At 45.9% G+C, this 19,271-nt stretch overlaps 1 protein-coding gene and 1 long non-coding RNA gene across 9 annotated transcripts in view; one reads left to right on the plus strand and one right to left on the minus strand.

The window, feature by feature from the left end:
- The window catches only part of AUTS2 (activator of transcription and developmental regulator AUTS2), a 675,677-nt gene extending 667,074 nt beyond the window's left edge, over positions 1 to 8,603 (plus strand). For all 8 annotated transcript variants that reach the window (XM_077312657.1, XM_077312656.1, XM_077312658.1 and 5 more), the window contains one exon: positions 4,405 to 8,603. In XM_077312657.1, coding sequence (XP_077168772.1) covers positions 4,405 to 5,635 — 1,231 coding nt within the window. In that variant the 3' untranslated portion in view covers positions 5,636 to 8,603. The remainder of the gene's footprint in view (positions 1 to 4,404) is intronic.
- A 45-nt stretch (positions 8,604 to 8,648) lies between these two features.
- Positions 8,649 to 18,623, minus strand: LOC143824864 (uncharacterized). The gene is made up of 3 exons (XR_013226898.1): positions 18,497 to 18,623; positions 13,440 to 13,487; positions 8,649 to 8,781 (listed from the first exon to the last, which is right to left on the minus strand). It is a non-coding gene; the product is annotated as an uncharacterized LOC143824864 (long non-coding RNA).
- Between the last annotated feature and the right edge of the window lie 648 nt (positions 18,624 to 19,271).

The following is a 19,271-nucleotide window of genomic DNA, read 5'->3' on the forward strand; positions in this document are numbered from 1 at the left end:
AAAGAAATGTTACAGAAATCTCACTGGCCTCGCTTCAATGTCAGGCAGCCCATACTACCTCTGGTGGGAAGTGGTCATGGTTTTATGGTAGAACATGTGCTCCATATGCAGAGGGTCCCAGATCTGTTTGGCATCTCCAGTTAAGAGAGTCTTGGGTAGAAAGTGTTAGGAAAGACCGACCTGTTGTGGGTTTTCTGGCCTGCGTGGCCGTGGCCTGGTCATTTTAGTCCCTGATGTTTGTGGCTGGCAGCTTCAGAGGACACGCCAACGTGGCATGGAGCGATTCCTGCCTTGCCACGCCCCACCTCTGCAGATCATTCGGAAACACAAAGGTTGAGCCACAAAATGAAATGCAAATATTTATAAAGGACACATTAAGATTAAAAACAGCGTTAAAACTAAAGAATCAGAGTATGTGCAATATTACACACGTGTCATCTCAATTGCTAGCACCTGGTGCGACCATAGGCCAAATATTTTAATCCTTTTAAATTTTATTTTAAATAAGCATTCTGCAATTTTCTGCAATCCTGCAATAAAAACTGCAGAATTAATTTTATTCTGGGATTCTTATGTCGCCAGCCAGGTCTTATTGTAATATTGTAATTGTATCGTTTTATGTGTGCATAGATTTTATTTGACCACCGGGGAAGGCCCTCTGGGTTCAAACAGGTTTGGTCTATGTTCATGCTATGTGCAACCATTGAGACTGTACATGGCAGTATTGGACAGACTCTACGTCTTCCATTTTAACCTTGTTTCTAATATTAATGTGCACTTTATAATAAATATTTGTATTTTAATTTTAATCCATTTTGTTGCTCAACCTTCAGGTTCTCGATTTGTTTTCCCAAGTTTGGTTTTTGGTCTCCCCTTTTTTATTTCATCCCACCTCCGAAGACGCCAGCCGCAGTTACTGGCCAGATATTGGAGACGAAAGCTTCCAGACCATGGCCATAAAGCCCAGAAAACCCACAACAGGCATGAAAGCCTTTGAGAATTCACTGGCGGGGAAAACCTATGTCTGCCTGAACCACCAGAGACCTGCTGCCCAGAGGTGGTAATGCAGTACCAGATGGACCAATACCTTGACAGCATAAGGCAGCTTTGTGCATCCTTTGGGCTTCTGTGAATGAGAGCAAAAATTGAACTTGGATGCCAGAATGCACCTTCCCGTAGCTGAATTTGCATGTTTCGTACTAGAGAACAGTGGCTTTCCCCTGATCCCTTCCATTATAGTTCTAGATGGGAGATCTATGCTAACGAGAATTTCAAAAATGAATTCCAGAATTGCAGCACCATAAAAGCAAAATTTGACATGACTGTACAGGTGATTGCATGACGACTTATCTGTGCCATTGTCACAGATCCAAGTGTCCCCTTTGTGTCCATCAGCAAAATCCCACCGCAGAAGAATCTTAATATTGCAGTACGTAGCACGTCAGTCGCATCAAGATTGCATGAGTGAACTGCTGGTGCTCAGCTGCCCTTTTATAAGGTCAGAGAGGTAGAAAGACACAAGAGTAACCACAGCAGCTGGAAGCTGTTTGCGAAGGGGACACATTGATTCCAGGAGGAGGAGAGACACACCGTCCTGGATCCATTTGGTTTGGGGGATGGAGGCTTTTCCTCCATCTGTAAAGGGCTGTCAGGTTGCAGCCCACTTATGATGACTCCAGGAGCGTTTCAAGGCAAGAGACAAACAGGGATGGTTTGCCATTGCTTGTCTCCATTTAATCACTCTGGATTTCTTTGGTGGTCTCCAATCCAAGCATTGACCAGGGCTGACCCCGCTTTAGTTTTTAAACTCTGATGAGCTCAGGCTAGCCTGGGCTGTCAGCCTGTTTTTCTGGAGACTTTCATTTTTGTCATACGTTGAACAGAAGGAAGGTTGGAACTTTGCAGGTGCTGAAGGACAGTAGGACCGTAGAGACACACACTCCCAAGCCACAAAACCCCACCACGTTTCATTTCAAACTCCATGCAGGTCACTGAATTCTCCCTTCCACTGCCCCTGGGAAAATATTATTTCAGCATTTCCCCTGCTTTTATGGAAGCCGTAGGCAAACGTGGCTTGAGTCATGTCAGTTCCTTGACTTCCTCAGGCTTTGTTTCTTTAGAGAGAAGTGGTAGGACTTGGGTGCGACTGGAAATTGCACCCTCTATCCATGAACGCTAAGCCCCAGATGTGTAGGTGTGTCCCTTACTAGGAAGGGTGACACAGTACGGTTATACTAAAATGTTCAGCTTGAACACAGAGGGCCAATGTAAGTCTAGTGCAAGAACTCTGCAGAGGTCACACGGCCTTTCCCAGGATTTTGAACGGCTGCCGACATCATTAGACATCACTGGAGCCCACTTCCCCTCGTCCTCCACAGGCCTAGCCTCTTTCTCCGCAAAGGAAATGGTAAATGATTGATCGGCTGCCCCCGCATCTTACTTCCACTCCCAGTTCTCTGAAGGAGCATGTCACCACTTCTGGGGTTCCTCGAAGCCTGAAAAATATTCCAGGGGAAAGGCTGGTCTAGTGCAGCAGGCAAGCTTTCCAGAAGTCTTCCTTGCTGGTCAGGCATGGACTCGGGTCCTTCAGGAGGGCACCCACCAAGTCTCAGAGCAAGATTTTAAGGCAGCACTTTCACTCCCCCTCTCCCCCCCCCTCAAAAAAGCCCCACAACCCACTGGCATTCAAGACAATTTTATGCCTTCCAATTCTAGGAGGAAGATGGTTTAGATCAGGGGTAGTCAAACTGCGGCCCTCCAGATGTCCATAGACTACAATTCCCAGGAGCCCTTGCCAGCATTCGCCAGCGAATGCTGGCAAGGGCTCCTGGGAATTGTAGTCCATGGACATCTGGAGGGCCGCAGTTTGACTACCCCTGGTTTAGATGGTATGAGCCTCAGTGCTGCCTCAGTGTTTGGAAGCTCTTAATGATGCTGGCATCTCATATCCAAGGTTGCTGCATTGTGTGCCTTCGGATTATCCCTTGGAACCTGAGTTCTTTTCCTTTAATGGAGCCGTTTCTTCAAATTTGGAGACTATTGCATGAAAACATGAAGCTGCCTTATACTGAACTAGGAGCCAAGCCCGTTGCGTTCAAGAATACAATGAGCGCTAAATTAGGGGGATGGAGTGGAAGAACTCTGCGGATGGCCTTCTCCTCCCCCCCCCCCCCCGGGACCTGGAAAGGCTATAGGCACCTGTTAGGGAACACACCGGCAGGGGAAGCTCTCATGCAGCAGGGATCTGCAGCCTCCGAGCCTCGGAGGGAAGTGGAAGGAGGAGGGGGTGGTCAGGGGTGGGGGATGGAAGGTGATTGGCTGGCCGCTGGACAGACAGGCAAGCCAGTTAGAGGAGGAGGCACTCAGGGGCAGGACAGCCGCCCTGAGTGGGTGTTAAGTGCTGAGTGGCACTTAAGCAATGAGACATACTCCTCCTCCAAGCCCTTACCAGAAATATTAAGAGGAGCAGATAAGATCCTTGGTCCATCAGTGTCAGTGGGATTGAAAGGGGGTTTTTGTTGTTGTTGTTGTTGTTGTTTATAAGATTAGGTTTGGAGTGAAGCTTGGTCACAGTTAAGAGAGAGAGAGAGGTGCTGGACTTCGTTTGTTCATATCCTCCTCCAGTGTTCTAAAGGAGCTAGGAAAATTTATTCTGTGTGGTCAAACCCCACATACCCCCAATGAAAGAAAGCATCTGCTGGAAAAACAGAAATGCAAGAATCTCCTTCCAACGTGAGTCAAAACAAGATTGTTTCTGTTTGCCCTTTCCAAGAAAGAGGAGGCTGAACAGACACCTATTAACCCTGAAGTATCCCTGTGGGAAAAAATATTCCCAACCCAAAACTGGACCCTTAAGGATCATCTCCCCATAAAGGAAGGACCCAAAAGGGAAAGGGTGGGTGGGGGGTGTCACTCAAATATCCAATCACATTTGCTTGTTTTTTCATACTTTGTTAGTTCATCTTTCATCATTGGAACTCAAGGCTTTGTACATGGGGTTCTCAGACATTCTCCTGTCCAAGAATTGACTAGACCCAGATCTGCAAAGCATTGGCAGAATAGCCATATTGAGCAGTTACAGCTATACCCTAAGGACCTTTCCTTTCTTTCACTGGCAATAAACGTAGTTTGGAAGGAATCTGTTTTAGGGATGCCCTGCGTGGCATCTACTAAAATCTAGAAGATCCTCTTTGACTCCCTGGGGCACAACAAATTATATGTTTGCATCCTTATTCCTTTAAGTCATTTGGACAGCCGATGGCAAACTTCACTGAAAGTGATAGAGGTTTAGCACATGCCAGATGAATATGGAGTTTCAAGACTTGACCTTTGGTCTTAAATTTGCTATAATCTCCCCACCCCCACCCCCAAAAAAGCTAACCATTGTGCTTTGTCATTTTTTAGGGAGAGTATTGAGAAGAGACACGCCAGCCATCCTTCGCCAGCACCTGTCCATTCCGCAAATTCTCTTGGACATAGCCGCAGCTCAGCTGAGCAGGTCAGGAACCATCTGAACCCCGAGGTTCGAGACAAAGAGAAGACCAAGGAAAGGGATCATTCTGAATCTCGGAAGGACGTTAGCGTTGATGAGCACAAGGTCAAGGACAGCTTTGTTTCAGAAAAAGAAAGCCTGATCCATGAGAACAGAGCACTGGAGGAGTCTAAGCAAACATCTCGGGTACCCTCGCCCTACGTCAGGCCACCGGTTGTAGAAAGTACCAGACCTAACAGCACCTCTAGCCGAGAAGCTGAGAAGAAGAACGAGACGGTGTACGAGAGCTTGAAGAAGGCCAGTGAAGTCAAGGTGAAGGAGGAAAGGAAAGAAGATCATGAAGTTCCACCTGAACCACCGCAGACACATCGGCCATCTGAGCAAGCACCTCCCATGCCCACTTCCAGCATCCATCCTGGCCCGTTGGTCTCGATGCCCATGACAGTGGGCGTCACCGGCATCCATCCCATGAACAGCATCAGTGGCTTAGACAGGACTCGCATGATGACACCATTCATGGGCATCAGCCCAATCCCAGGCAGTGAACGTTTCCCTTATCCTTCTTTTCACTGGGATCCGATGAGGGATCCGTTGAGGGATCCCTACAGAGACTTGGACATCCATCGGAGAGACCCTCTGGGCAGAGAGTTCCTTCTGCGGAGCGACCCACTTCACCGTCTCTCTGCACCCCGGTTATATGACGCAGAGAGATCTTTCAGGGACAGAGAGCCGCACGATTACAACCACCACCACCACCACCACCCGCTTTCAGTTGACCCTCGTCGTGAGCATGAAAGGGGGGCGCACCTGGATGAGCGGGAGCGGTTGCACATGCTCCGAGAGGACTACGAACATGTCCGGCTGCACTCGGTTCACCAGGCCGCCCTGGACGGACACCTGCCTCACCCCAGTTTAATCACCCCAGGGCTCCCCAGCATGCACTATCCCAGGGTCAGCCCTCCTTCTGGGCTTCAGAATGGGATTCTCAACAAAGCTCCTCCCACAGCGGCACTTAGCGCCCCGCCCCCTCTGATTTCCACTCTGGGACCCCGCCCGAGCTCTCCGCGAAGGACTACCCCTCTGTCCGCAGAAATACGGGACCGGCCACCTTCCCACACCCTCAAAGACATAGAAGCGCGATAAAACTGGAAGTTTGAGCCAGGAAGAAAATGGTATAAATGAACTTCAATATATTAGATCTTCTTACTCGAAAAACCCCCACTAAAAAAAACAAAAAAACAAACAAAAAAAAAGAACTCTAAACTTTGGGTATGACCAGACTGTACACAAATGTATAGGCCCAAGCGTGCAAAGATTTCTTTTTTTTTTTTAATTTTGTCGATTTGTATATTGTATGTTGGCAAATGTTTTCTAAAAATTTTTTTTGGAAAACAGCGCGTGCTTTCCCCCTGCCCCTTTTATTCTTTTTTCATTGTTTGAAAAGTCCCCATCAGAACATGAAGATTTAAATCAGTATTTTTGACTATCAGCAAATGCAAAATTATGTCTCTTTTTTTTTCTCAGTGGGAAGCGGGGGGGAGGGGAACCCTGTAAATCTTTTTCCTGCAATTTTTTTTTAACGTTACTTGATGGGTTAATGGGTCATATATGCAAAATGGGTAAGTCGAAAGCTTTACTTTGTACATTTGTAAATAGGAAGAAAAAAAAAACACTAAGTAACATAATACATTAATACTTCTTAAACTGTGCTGTTTGCAGACTTTAATCCTAAAGGATGCTGCCCAGAGCTGGCTGCAGCCATCATATATTGTTATACGATAGTTAAACCCCTTCAACTATGCAATTAATTTTAAGGCTTTTCACAAAAGCCAGTTTAACTCAAAGGAGCCTTGTCAACACACCCAAAAACACACTTAAAGTCATATTTTCCCTGAACCAAACTAACTCCTTGTCCCGCTTTCGAAATGCGTAAATAAGCCATCAAAACCAGCCTTCTTTTTCCACAATAGGTCCCTGTTGCTCATCATTTTGATGCACTGCTTTTTCATTTGCCCCACATTTTAGACATTACTGCAGGGGTAGTCAACCTGTGGTCCTCCAGATGTCCATGGGCTACAATCCCCATGAGCCCCTGCCAGCGTTTGCTGGCAGGGGCTCATGGGAATTGCAGCCCATGGACATCTGGAGGACCACAGGTTGACTACCCCTGCATTACTGGATTATGTGTATCCTTTCAGAAGACCTGAGGAGCCATGCCCTTTTGGGGTATTTTTAAAATCCGAGCCTGAAGCAATGGTTTCCCCAAAGCTACATCAAGAATCATTAGTGAGGTGAGCTTATAAACTCATATGTCTCAGATCCTACACTGTGGCCAGCGCCCTATGCTATATTTTCCATAGCTTGGCTGTTACCAGATGAAGACCGGCGGTCTGTACAAAAGTTCCCTAGTGTGAGTCGACTGGGTATGCAGTGGCCGGATAGCTATAGCTGGTGGACAAGAAATGGCCATTATTAATAGTTTCTCTGGTCCATCGACAGCTCTGCTATAATCTTCCTAGAGTAGGTGTGCCCATTCAGTATATGATACAGTTGTAGATGCCAGACTTACTGGGGAGAGGCCTGTTGAGTTGTTATCCCTTGAACGCTCTCCCTAGTGGCTGGATGTTCAGCATCATCCCTGATTGCTCCCCTACTGACCTTGCTTCCTTCTCCCAGGCATGTGAAGCTGATTGGCCAAGGAGGGGTGAGGAGCACATCTTGTGATTGCTAGGCAACATAAAGATGTTTTCCTTGACCACCACCTGGGTAAATGGATCTCAGTTTGCCAAGGAGTGGGTGAGGAGCACATCCCATGGAATTTGCCAAGGAGGGGTAAGGAGCACATCCCATGTTGGCCAAGCAACAGGAGGTGCCTTCCTTGAACATCTCTTTGGTAAACAGATCTGAATTTGCCAAGGAGGGGATGAGGAGTACATTTCATGGTTGCTAGGCAACCGAAGGGTATCTTCCTTGACCATCTCCTAGGTAAATAGATCTGAATTTGCCAAGGAGGGGTGAGGAATGCATCTTGTGGTTGCTAGGCAACAGAAGGTTGTCTTCCTTGACCACTTTCTAGGTAATTAAATCTGAAACAGCATTGAGTGTAGGGAAGAGGTTGCAGAAGTGTGCGATATCTGCCCACTTCCTAAAGCATAATTATGGGTAAATCGCAGCAAGAGTTAGGAATGAAGTCTTTGACAGAGATGGCAGCACAATGAGGAAGAAATGGGATTGGCACCTTGTAACAATTTTAACCCTGTTGCCCACCTGGATATTCTAAGGCTGCTTTGGAAGATTCTAAGCATGCATCGTATAAATAGTGAGATGAGAATGTCTACTCTAAACCTTGTGTTGAAGACCCTTTATTACGCCTAGAGCTGCATAATATACCCATCCGGAAATGGCTTTGCTTGGAAATGTCTAGGGAAGAAGGTTCCCATTTAGGAATGGGGCCATTGAATGCTTTTGTTTAGGGTTGTGTGATAATACACACATTCTCGTTTTCTCTTGCGAACAAACGTAAGATTCCAGGAGCAAAAGGGCGGGGGTTGGATCCTATCAGCATTCAACCCGCAGAAGGAAAAATCTCCCAGCAATCTCAAGAAGGTTCAGTCGAAGGACTTGACATGGGGCAGGCGCTGCAGAGAAGACAGGAATGGAGTGAGCATGCCTCTTCTCCATTTTGAAGCGGGAACTGACCTTGTCTTTTTGAACATGGGGTCTGTCTGTACAGGAAGCTGTTGCATTCCCCCCCCCCTTTACCAACAGTTCTGTCATTTGCTGCCTCTCATGTTGATTTATAATTTCAGTGTGTTCTAGCCGCAGGGAAAAACAGAACTTCAAGAAAACGCATGTGATCTTTTCTTTTTTGAAAACACAAAACCATCTTAGCCTTTTGAAACCCATTTCTCTTGTTCCTCCCATGCCGCCATTCTGTTTTGAGACAACTGGGTGAGAATATGACTTTTATCAGAAAGCTTTCAATAACTTGTCGACTCCTGGACTGTAAAATTTGTGTATTGAAATAATAATAATAAAAAAAAGATTAGTTCCATTGGTCTTCTAGTGTACGGAAAGTGTTAACCTGTTTTCCTGTTTTGACACACACACACACACACACAAAAGAAGTCTAATTACAGACCGCTGTTTCTAATGACCAGAAATCTATTTTAGTAGTCCACTAAAAGTTTTAGTTGTGATCTTCCGATTTTGTGAACGCCAGATGTTGTGCAGTGGTTTCTTTTTTTAAAGAACAAGACAAAATGAACAAAAAAATAATAATAATAATCCTGAAAAAAAAACAAAACAATATGTATACTGGGGTGGTAGCGGTAGCTTTCAGTATTGTAAAGAGATTGTTATATACAGACCTTTTTGCCGTTTATCCTGTTATGTAATAAAGTCCTTTCTAGATCCTATGTGAAAAGGGGGTGTGGGGGGGAGGGAGGCAAACCTGAAGCGATATTCAATCCACAGCATGTTTCCTCATCAGCGAAGACTTGTGTAATGTAAATCTGTGCCATGTTATTAAAAAATGTGAACTAAAACGGCAGGCGCCTCCTTGATTTCCGCCACCTCCCTCCTTTCACAGCAGAAAGGTACCTTATTTCTATGCAGGATGGAGCAGGTTTGAATCAATGCTTCATTTGCATATCGAACTGGGCGGGGTCAAAAAGCAAGAGGGCATTCTTTGCTTGCAGAAGGACCCAGATTCAATCCCTGACAGCTCTGCAGAAAGGTGCCCAAGGGCACCATGACACCTACCAATACCTTTCCTGGCAGCCATTGAGTATTTTTTGAAAGCAGATGGAGCCAGGGAGGGCTGTGGCCCCAGCAAGGCTTCTGAAGGACTGGACAGACTTAAATAGTCTTGGTTTTATTTGCCTTCTTCTTCTTCTTCTGGACAGACTTAAATAATGTCCTTTTGGCCCCAGGGGTAGCCATAGTCTTGGTTTTATTTGCCTTCTCTCTCATCTTTTGCAGTATATCTTTAAATTACCTCTCTTCTTCCCTGTACGTGGGCTTCCTCTGTCTCTCTGCGTGTGCATGTGTGCATGGCTCTGCCTTCCATAGCAGCCCTTTTGCAATGGCTCCTGCCACTCTTTCAGAATTCCAAAGGTATATACAGGCTCAAGAAGGCTGGGAGGCCCTGACTTGGAAGACTGCTCACAGCAGGTGTTGGGAGAGGGCTCTAAAACCTGGAAAGGTGTTGCCCAGGGTTTTGTGAAACCATGGGGTTTCTTGACAGCCCTGGAAGGATTTCCCAAAATGGGTGGGAATTAATTTCTATTTTTTTAAAAAAATTGCTTTAATTTTTTTTCTATTTTTTTAAAAAAATTGCTTTAATTTTTTTCTAATTTTTTTAAAAAATTGCTTTAATTTTTTTTCTAATTTTTTAAAAAAATTGCTTTAATTTTTTTAATTTTTTTAAAAAATTGCTAAACATATATTGGGTGATATGGCCATATGTGGTCATGTTATCCTGACCCCCCCCTAAAATGACCAATGGAGGGGGTGGGAAGGGGAAGGGCCCCATGGACATGTACCCAGTTAATGCTTCCCAACCATATTCTGCACGATCGTGCCACTTCAGGGGTTTCACAATAGCTGCAGAATGTTTTGCACCTCTCCCCCCCCTACTTCAGGGTTCAAGAACATGGGGGAACCCCCAATCCCCCTACATACTCACAAACCTGAAACTTGCTAAGCTGCCATGTGTGGCTCCACACAGATGCTGTATGCCAATGGCAGCTCCACAAGTTAGCCAGTTTGGTGTAGTGGTTGGGAGTGTGGACTCCTAATCTGGCATGCCAGGTTCGATTCTGCGCTCCCCCACATGCAGCCAGCTGGGTGACCTTGGGCTCACCATGATGCTGATAAAACTGTTCTGACCGAGCAGTAATATCGGGGCTCTCTCAGCCTCACCCACCTCACAGGGTGCCTGTGGTAGGGAGAGGAAAGGGAAGGCGACTGAAAGCCACTTTGAGACTCCTTCAGGTAGAGATAAGCATCGTCTAAAAACCAAGAGCCAACTCTTCTTCTTCAGTAATATCAGGGCTCTCTCAGCCTCACCTCCCTCACAGGGGGTCTATTGTGGGGAGAAGAAAGGGAAGGCGACTGTAAGCCACTTTGAGCCTCCTTCGGGTAGAGAAAAGTGGCATATAAGAACCAATTCTTCTTCTTTTGGGTGGGGGCAGTGAGCAGAATGGCTGAGGAGGGCAGAGCTGAAAAGAACAGCTCCACAAGTTTTGGGGAGGGGAACAGGTGTGAGGGGCAATGCCTGCTCTTCAGTCAGTCAGTAGCCTTTATTAGCAGAAAAGTTCGATACTATTACATTTATGCTCCCCCCCCAAAAAATCAATTCCTTCAGTTATTACATTTGTTAAAGTGTAACGACATTCCTCTTGACACAATTGTTTCATGTCGTCTCATTGCTAAAAATGCATTAGGCATTAAAAGGACTGCCTTCTGATGCTCTGAGTGGCGTTTACTGAGCAGTGGGCTCAAGTATTTAAAACAGCTTCCAAAGTTAAAACGGGCAAGATAAAAACACATGCAACTAAAGCTTCCATTTTTTGTAGACCGCACGGAAAAACTCTCTGTGCATAAGGGGTTTTACTGAATCATACAGGGGCAGAAGGCAATATAGTGAATCTTGCCAACGTATAAACACTTCGTAAATCCAGGTCAGAGAGATGCAAGAATCAGCTGGTAAACATTGTCCATTTTGTACAGTCCTCATGCTCCAAGGAGAGCATCTATTCCTTGCCGTACTTCTAAAATCTGGCAATTCCAGGTCAAGGCGTCTGCGTCTGGTTACAGCAAACACAAACCTTTCTGGTAAGGACTGTAATAATTCTATGGAGTTTTGGCCAAAAGCCAGAGCATCACCCCCAAAATCTCTGATGTGCTGATGTCTTTTCCATGTGACATCAGCACATCAGGGCGCTCCTGGACCATGCCCTCAACTTCCCCCCCCCCTCCCCAGACAGCCTGATTCCACTGGTGAACACCAGTCCTTACCCCCACATGTAGCGCAGTGAAGGAAGCCAGGCAGTCGCTGGAGGAGAAAATGGGTGGCAAAACTCGGGGAGCGGGGACTGATTGCTAACGCTGCCAGAGTATCCCTCACTCAGTGCAAGATGGAAACAGGCATGCCTCTCCTTCCCTCAAGCTGTGGCAGAGCAGAGAGGAAGTTGACAGCGATGGTGGGGAGGAAACAGCAAACAGGATCATCAGCAACGGCTGGTAGGGAAGAGAGGCTGGAGGCTGGGCCAGCGGCCCCAGCCCACACCGAGGGTAAGGCCAGAGCATGGGGACAGGGAGAAGGTTCCCCCCTCCTTTCCCCCCTCTAGCTGACCACGGAAACTGACACTCAATTAAAAATCAAATTGCCCAGTGACAACCAAAAATGATTATTATTGGCCCTTCCCATACCTGTTTCAGTCCACTGATCAAACCAATGATATTACAGAAGGATTCCTGACATTACAATGTGATAATCATTTCTTATAAATTGACCCAAGATGAGTTTTTTAAAAATTATTATTGATTATTGTCTTGGGCCCACGGCAAATATATTAATCTCTTCTTTTATTTTGGTTAGACCTTGTAAAATAACAGGGACAGAGGTTCCAGATTAAGGCTTTGAGCCTCCTTTGGGTAGAGAAAAGCGGCATATAAGAACCAATTTTCTCCTCCTTCTCCTTCTCCTTCTCCTTCTCTTCTCCTCCTCCTCACTTTTTACTACCTTCTACAATCTTCCTTCTACTACAATCGCCTACCCTTCCTCTCCCCACAACAGGCACTGTGTGAGGGAGATGGGGCTGAGAGAACTCTGAGAGAACTGTGACTGGCCCAAGGTCACCCAGCAAGCCTCATCATGAGCCTCAAAGGGGCTTAAAATTGCCTTCCCATTCTCTCCCCACAACAGGCACCTTGTGGGAGAGGTGGGACTGAGAGAGCTCTGAGAGAACCATGACCGCCGCCCTGAAGGTCACCCAGCTGACTACATGAAGAGGAGGAGTGGGGAATCAAAACCAGTTCTCCAGTTTAAAGGCAGCTACTCTTAACCACTGCACCCAGCTGGCTCTTAATACCAACCATGGGTTGAAGTGGTTCTTTGAACCAACTGGTCCTGTCTGCCTTCTTCTTTTCTCTCCTGATTTCTTCTGATTATAAGACATCTTGTTTGCAGGCTGGGCTCTCCACCCACCCCCCGCTCCGTGTCTTCATTGATATTATAATTTTTGTAACCTTTCATAGTTCTTGATTGCTTTGAATGGTTTCAGCACAATTAAAGTCTGGCTCATTTGTAGCTATTACAACTGCGCACAATTATCTTCAGAAGAGCGGTTGCTAGCGGAGACTTTTTTTGTATATGGATTTCTCACAACTGTATTTTGATTTCCTGCATCTTGTGGATTGTGGAAGTCATGGAAGCATTCCATCTAGGAAGTTGAAGAAGAGCTGGGTTTTTTTTTGTTTTTTCTTTGTGCCCAAAGGAATCTCAAAGCAGCTTACCATCACCCACCCTTCTTCTCCCCACAACAGACACCCTGTGATGTATGGGAGGTTGAGAGAGCTCTGAGAGAACTGTGACTGGCTCAAGGCCACCTAGCTGGCTGCATGTAGAGGAGGAGTGGGGAATCAGAACCGGTTCTCCAGATTAGAGGCCACCTCTCTTAACTACTACAGCACGCTCACCCTTAAGACTCTACTATCTGTTTTTCTGTGTCCTGGTTTTGCCATTCAATACATTGCACTGTAGGTATTGAATATAAGGTATTAGAAAGTCTATCATCTATCTATCTCTCTGTGCTCCTCTGTCCAGGTTTGGCTATTCCCAATTCAACCAGTGTCCTTTTTTGTTCCTTTTCACCATCGTTTATACATTTTTGACAGTGGTAAAAGTTTTAGTTTAGTTTTCTGCTGAGGGTTTGCTTACCTCCGCTTGTATTCGTCCATGCGGTTGATGCAGCTCTTCTCCACGCAGCTGTAAGAATTTAAACATACAGCAGTTTATTGATTTATTCACAACTCCTCTTTTTCGCTGAGGATCCAGTGGATTACCATGTTTTTAAAAATGCAGTCATATAACATACGACATCCAGCAAACTATACAGCTGGACAAAGATTACAGAATTAGTAGACAGCTAGAGCGGGACTTGCAAGGGCCTGGGGGAGGGCATCTCATTTTCCCATTTTGCCCATTATTTCCTATTTCCTTTCCCTGAAAGCCCCCACTACTTCTGCTCTTCCTGCTTCCTTTTCTCCTTCATATTCACCAGCCAGCCAGCCTTCCTCTGCCTCTCCCAATCTTCATCCTCAATCTCTTTCCCTCCCCCTGACAGCATCGCCCTGGAAAAACTTTGCATTTCCAGCCATTCATGTGGGCACAGCTGTACTGAGGGGGACCCACAATGAATTGCAGGAGGTGGCTAACTTTCTCCACTATCCCCCTCCCACATTATTTCCTGTTCTCCTTCTCCTAACACCCCTTGTATCATGATGTAGTGGTTAAGGGTGGTGAGCTGGGGTTGATTCCCCATTAATCCACATGCAGCCAGCTGGGTGAGCTTGGGCCAGTCCCAGCCCTGATAGTGCTGTTCTCACAGAGCAGTCCTGTCCAGCCTCAACTACCTCACAAGGTGCCTGTTGTGGGGAGAGGAAGGGAAGGCGCTTTGGGACTCTTTCAGCCAGTGAAAAGTAAGGTATAAAAACCAACTCTTCTCCTTCTCCTCCTCCTCCTCCACCTTCTTCTTCACCTTTCCCCAGTTCCTTCTCTCCCACCAACCTGCCATTTATCTGTCCCTTCCATCTTTAGCTGTGTTTGTTATTTCATTTGTAGTCTTCCATTCTCTCCAGCAGAGACCTAGAGGAGCTTCTGTCATTCCTCTCAGTTTTATTCTCACAATAAGCTCCTGACATGTTAGGCTGAGAAGGTGTGACTGACCCAAGGTCACCCAGTGAACTTCCACAGCCCAGCAAGAAACAACAGAAGGAGAGGACATTTTAGAATTCCCACTCCTCCCAAGTCTGCCCCTCCAGGATTCTATGCACTCTCTCGGACTCAAACAACCTTTTCGTCTCCCCCTCTAGATGACCCTCAAGCACCTTCAACATTCTGTGTCTCCCAGGGCAGAGGTAGTCAACCTGTGGTCCTCCAGATGTCCATGGACTACAATTCCCATGAGCCCCTGCCAGCATTTGCTGGCAGGGGCTCATGGGAATTGTAGTCCATGGACATCTGGAGGACCACAGGTTGACTACTCCTGTCCTAGGGCACGTTCAGTCCCTCACGCTCATTCTCCCCCCCCCATCAAGTCACAGTTGTCTTAGGGAGACAAAAGGCTGCCAGTTCTGGGTTGGGAATTACAGAATTAGTAGACAGCAAGAAAGGGACTTACAAGGACTTGGAGTAGGGAGGTCACATTTTCCCTTTGCCCATGATTTCCTGTTTCTTTCACTAAAAGCCCCCTATCACCTCCCCCTATTCCCGGCTTCCTTCTCTCTGTCACTTCCACCTGCCAGCCAACCTTTCCCTTCCCCCCCCCATCTTCAACCTCCCTCCTTCCCTTTTGTGGGTGGGATTTGGGGCTGGTAGGGACCTCAGTGGAGAATGATGCTGGGGAGCCCACCCTCCCAAGCAGCCATTTTCTCCATTGATGACTGTCATCTGGAGATGAGCTGTAAAACTGGGGGATCCCCAGGTCCCCTCTGGGGTCCGGCATCCCTAGAGTAGGAGATCAAGGACTTTCCTAGGCAAAAGACCATTACAGGTCTACCTGCACATAGGGTTGGGCACTTTGGCGTCCAAAGCACCCAACCCAGTCTCCCATCTAAATACAAATGGGGGTCAACCTGCTTAGCTTCTGAGATACAACATCAGGCTATCCCAAGGTATTTTGGTCTGTTTTTAGGAGACTTTTTTCCCTTTTAAAATAAGTGTTTGCCTATGTCTCAATATTGCTTTCAAAGTTCTTTCTGGATGCGTGCTCAAGAGGCTTAATGCTTTCAGTTTATTTCCACTCTCATCCCAGGGGATTTCAATGCAGAATTGGCTGTCTTTTCCCACAAATTTACCTGTCTTTGTTGAAGAGATAGGCCACATGTGAAGGATATACAGAACGAAATTCCACTTCAGCCAAGTCTCGCTGTCTGGTATGATAGCCTGCCGTCTGCACAAACATTTCCCTCTTTATTAATCTGTGCATCCTTCACCAAGGCTTCTTGGCCCAAAGAATTCTCTCCCTGACATTAATCCATCTTGTCAGAATCTATGGAAATGTGGAAACCTCAGAAATGTTCCATATACCAAAAATGCTATGAGCCTATGAGACCAGCAGATGGCAGTACAGTAAAGGTATTAAAGCCTGGATAATTGCAGTTTTACACTGACCAACGCCATGCCAGATTTCAGATGATAAGCAGGGTTGGCCTTGGTCAGTATTCAGATAGGAGACCACCAAGGAATACAAAGGTCACTACACAGAGGCAAAACACTTCTGCTCCTATCATGCTTTGAAAAACCCAACAGGGTCGCTAGAAGTCATCTGTGACTTGATAACGTAAGAACATAAGAGAAGCCATGTTGGATCAGGCCAATGGCCCACCCAGTACAACACTCTGTGTCACACAGTGTCCAGAACCCAGGTGCCATAAGGAGGACCACCAACAGGGCCAGAACTCCAGACGCCCTCCCAGTATCGCCCCCCAAGCACCAAGAATACAGAGCATCACTACCACAAAATTTAGAAAATAAGAGAAGCCATGCTGGATCAAGCCAATGGCCCATCCAGTCCAACACTCTCTGTGACACAGTGGCCAAAACCTAGGTGCCATCAGGACATCCGCCAGCAGAGCCAAGACTCCAGCAATAAACAGAGTGTTCCACCTATATCTTGTGGCTAAGAGCCACAGGTGGACCTCTGCTCCAGGTGTTTATCCAATCCTTCTTGAAGCTGTCTGTGCTCGTAGCCACCACTGCCTGTGGCAATGAATTCCACAGGTTAATTTCAGGTGAAGAAGTCCTTCCTTTTGTCTGTTTTAAGCCTACTGCTCATTAATTTCACCAAGTGCCCAGGACTTCATGTTTTGTGAGAAAGGGAGAAAAGTATTTCTTTCTCTTTCTTGTGCTTAATTTTGTAAACTTCTGTAGTGTCACCCCTCAGCCATCCTTTCCCCAAGCTAAAGAGCCCTAACTTCTTTCACCTTCCTTCACAGGGAAGGTGTTTCATTCCCTTTAATAATTTTAGTTGCTCTTTTCTGCACCTTTTCCAGTGCTATAATCTCTTTTTGGAGGTGCCATTCTGTGCAAACTGTTCCAAATGAGGCCACACCATTGACTGACAAGGGGCATTATGATGCAGGTTAATTTGTTCTCAACGCCCTTCCTAATAACCCCTAGCATAGCATTTGCCTTTTTTTAAATTGCTGTTGCACACTTGAGTAGACCTTTCCAGTGAGTTATCTACCCTCACTCCAAGATCTCTCTCCTAGTTGGTCTCCTTCAGTTCAGGCCCTATCCACGTGCATTTAGAGTTAGGATTTTTGGCTCCAATGTGCATTATTTTGCACTTGCCCATAATGATACCTCATTTGCCACATTGACACTCGCTCAACATATCTCTCTGGAGTTCCTCATAATCCTCCCTGGTTCTCACCACCCTGAACAATTTCGTGTTGTCCACAGACTTAGCTACTTCACTGCTTACTCCCAACTCCAAATCACTAAGAAACAAGTTAAAAAGCACTGGGCCTCATACTGAGTCCTGCTTACCACCCTTCTCTATGAAAACTGTGAAGGCCCATTTATATTCCCTCTCTGTTTCCTGTTACTAATTAACCAGTTTTTAATCCACAAGAGGAAGGGTAGTCAACCTGTGGTCCTCCAGATGTCCATGGACTACAATTCCCAGGAGCCCCTGCCAGCGTTTGCCAGCAAACGCTGGCAGGGACTCCTGGGAATTGTAGTCCATGGACATCTGGAGGACCACAGGTTGACTACCCCTGCACAAGAGGACCGATCCTCCTATCCCATGACTTCTGAGTTTAATACTCAGGAGCATTTGATGAGGAATTTTATCAAAAGCTTTCTGGAAGTCTAGGTAAACCCTTTCTGTTTGGTCACCCTTATCCACAGGCTTGTTCACCCCCTCAAAGAACTTGACAAAGACTGTCCCGTACAGAATCCAAAAACCTATATGGGCACACTGTGGAAAAGGCTTAAAGGTAAAGGTAAAGGTATCCCCTGTGCAAGCACCGAGTCATGTCTGACCCTTGGGGTGACGCCCTCTAGCGTTTTCATGGCAGACTCAATACGGGGTGGTTTGCCAGTGCCTTCCCCAGTCATTACTGTTTACCCCCCAGCCAGCTGGGTACTCATTTTACTGACCTCGGAAGGATGGAAGGCTGAGTCAACCTTGAGCCGGCTGCTGGGATTGAACTCCCAGCCTTATGGGCAAAGCTTTCAGACAGCTGCCTTACCACTCTGCGCCACAAGAGGCTTACGCAGACACAATACAGGCCTTGTTAAAATAGCAGCAGTCTTTAAACAGCAGCTGGACAGATTCTTATCATGGGTACTTTAGGCAGAACCTGCATTGAGCAGGGGGTTGGACTGGATGACCTGTATGGCCCCTTCCAACTCCATGATTCTAGTGTCTGACTTCATAGAATCCACACCCATATATCAATAATCTTGTACTACTTATTTTTGTACAACATACAGATGTACAACAACTCTTGAGTGAATCAACTGATTGTAAGTCCTCATTTTTGCTTCACTGTCTGGGGAGTCACACCTTATGCTGTGAATAGTTGAGACAGGTTGTTATAAATCACAGTTAAAGAGGTAGCCAGATTTCAGTTCCCCATTTCTTCCTTCACATTGTCAGAATTTCAACTGGAGCGACTCCTTATTACAGTACAAAATTAACGTGCCCATATATACAACTCCACAAGTACCAAGTCTCATAAACCTTTGCTATATAAAAAGCATACCTTTTAGCTGATACATTGAACTACTTCTCCAACAACATGTAGTCTTCTGTCTTGCAGGAAAATTTTTGATCTCAGGTGCAAGTGGCATAAGGGAAATTTTAACTGTTAGTCCCTAAAATGGTTACAGCTGTATCCGCACAGGAGGCAGCTTTCTTAAAGGTACATATTTACATACATTTTGTAATCACACCAAATGCAAAGGAATATAGGTGCAGGATTGATCTATAACTAGAAAAATCCAGATGGTTACTGACCCTATTTGGTGCACATGTCTTCAGTTGATAAATCCATGCTGTCTCTTTTCTTAGTAGAACTTGCTGTATATTAATAGGATCTTCTTCAGCTACAGTGAAACAGAATATCCTCAACCATTACCTATAGGTTTAATTGCCATGGAAGTTTGACTAGAGTTATTTTTACATAAGAGATTTGGAAGGGTGGCATTAAAATCTAAATAAGTAAATAAATAATACCTGAGATTGGATGAAGGCAATCAAGAGCTGTGAATTGTGAGCACACAAATACAAGAGTTAACAAACAGACAGGAGAAAAAATCCTGCACCAAAGTCAGTCTTCTTCTTTTGTCCGTTTGGCAGCCAAAGTGAGTTTAGCAAGAAAAAAATGGTTAAGGAGGGGAACTATTCATTTAAACTGATTTATATTTTTATCCGTAGTGAAGCTAGATGGCCACTAGGTGGAGCCAGAAGAATGAAAACATCTATGAAGCCCTTGACTCCGAAGATACTGGTTCCCTCCCTGGGTTGGGTTTTATAAA

The sequence above is a fragment of the Paroedura picta genome, chromosome 15 (genome assembly GCF_049243985.1).
Source record: "Paroedura picta isolate Pp20150507F chromosome 15, Ppicta_v3.0, whole genome shotgun sequence".
In the NCBI taxonomy this organism is placed as follows: Eukaryota; Metazoa; Chordata; class Lepidosauria; order Squamata; family Gekkonidae; genus Paroedura; species Paroedura picta.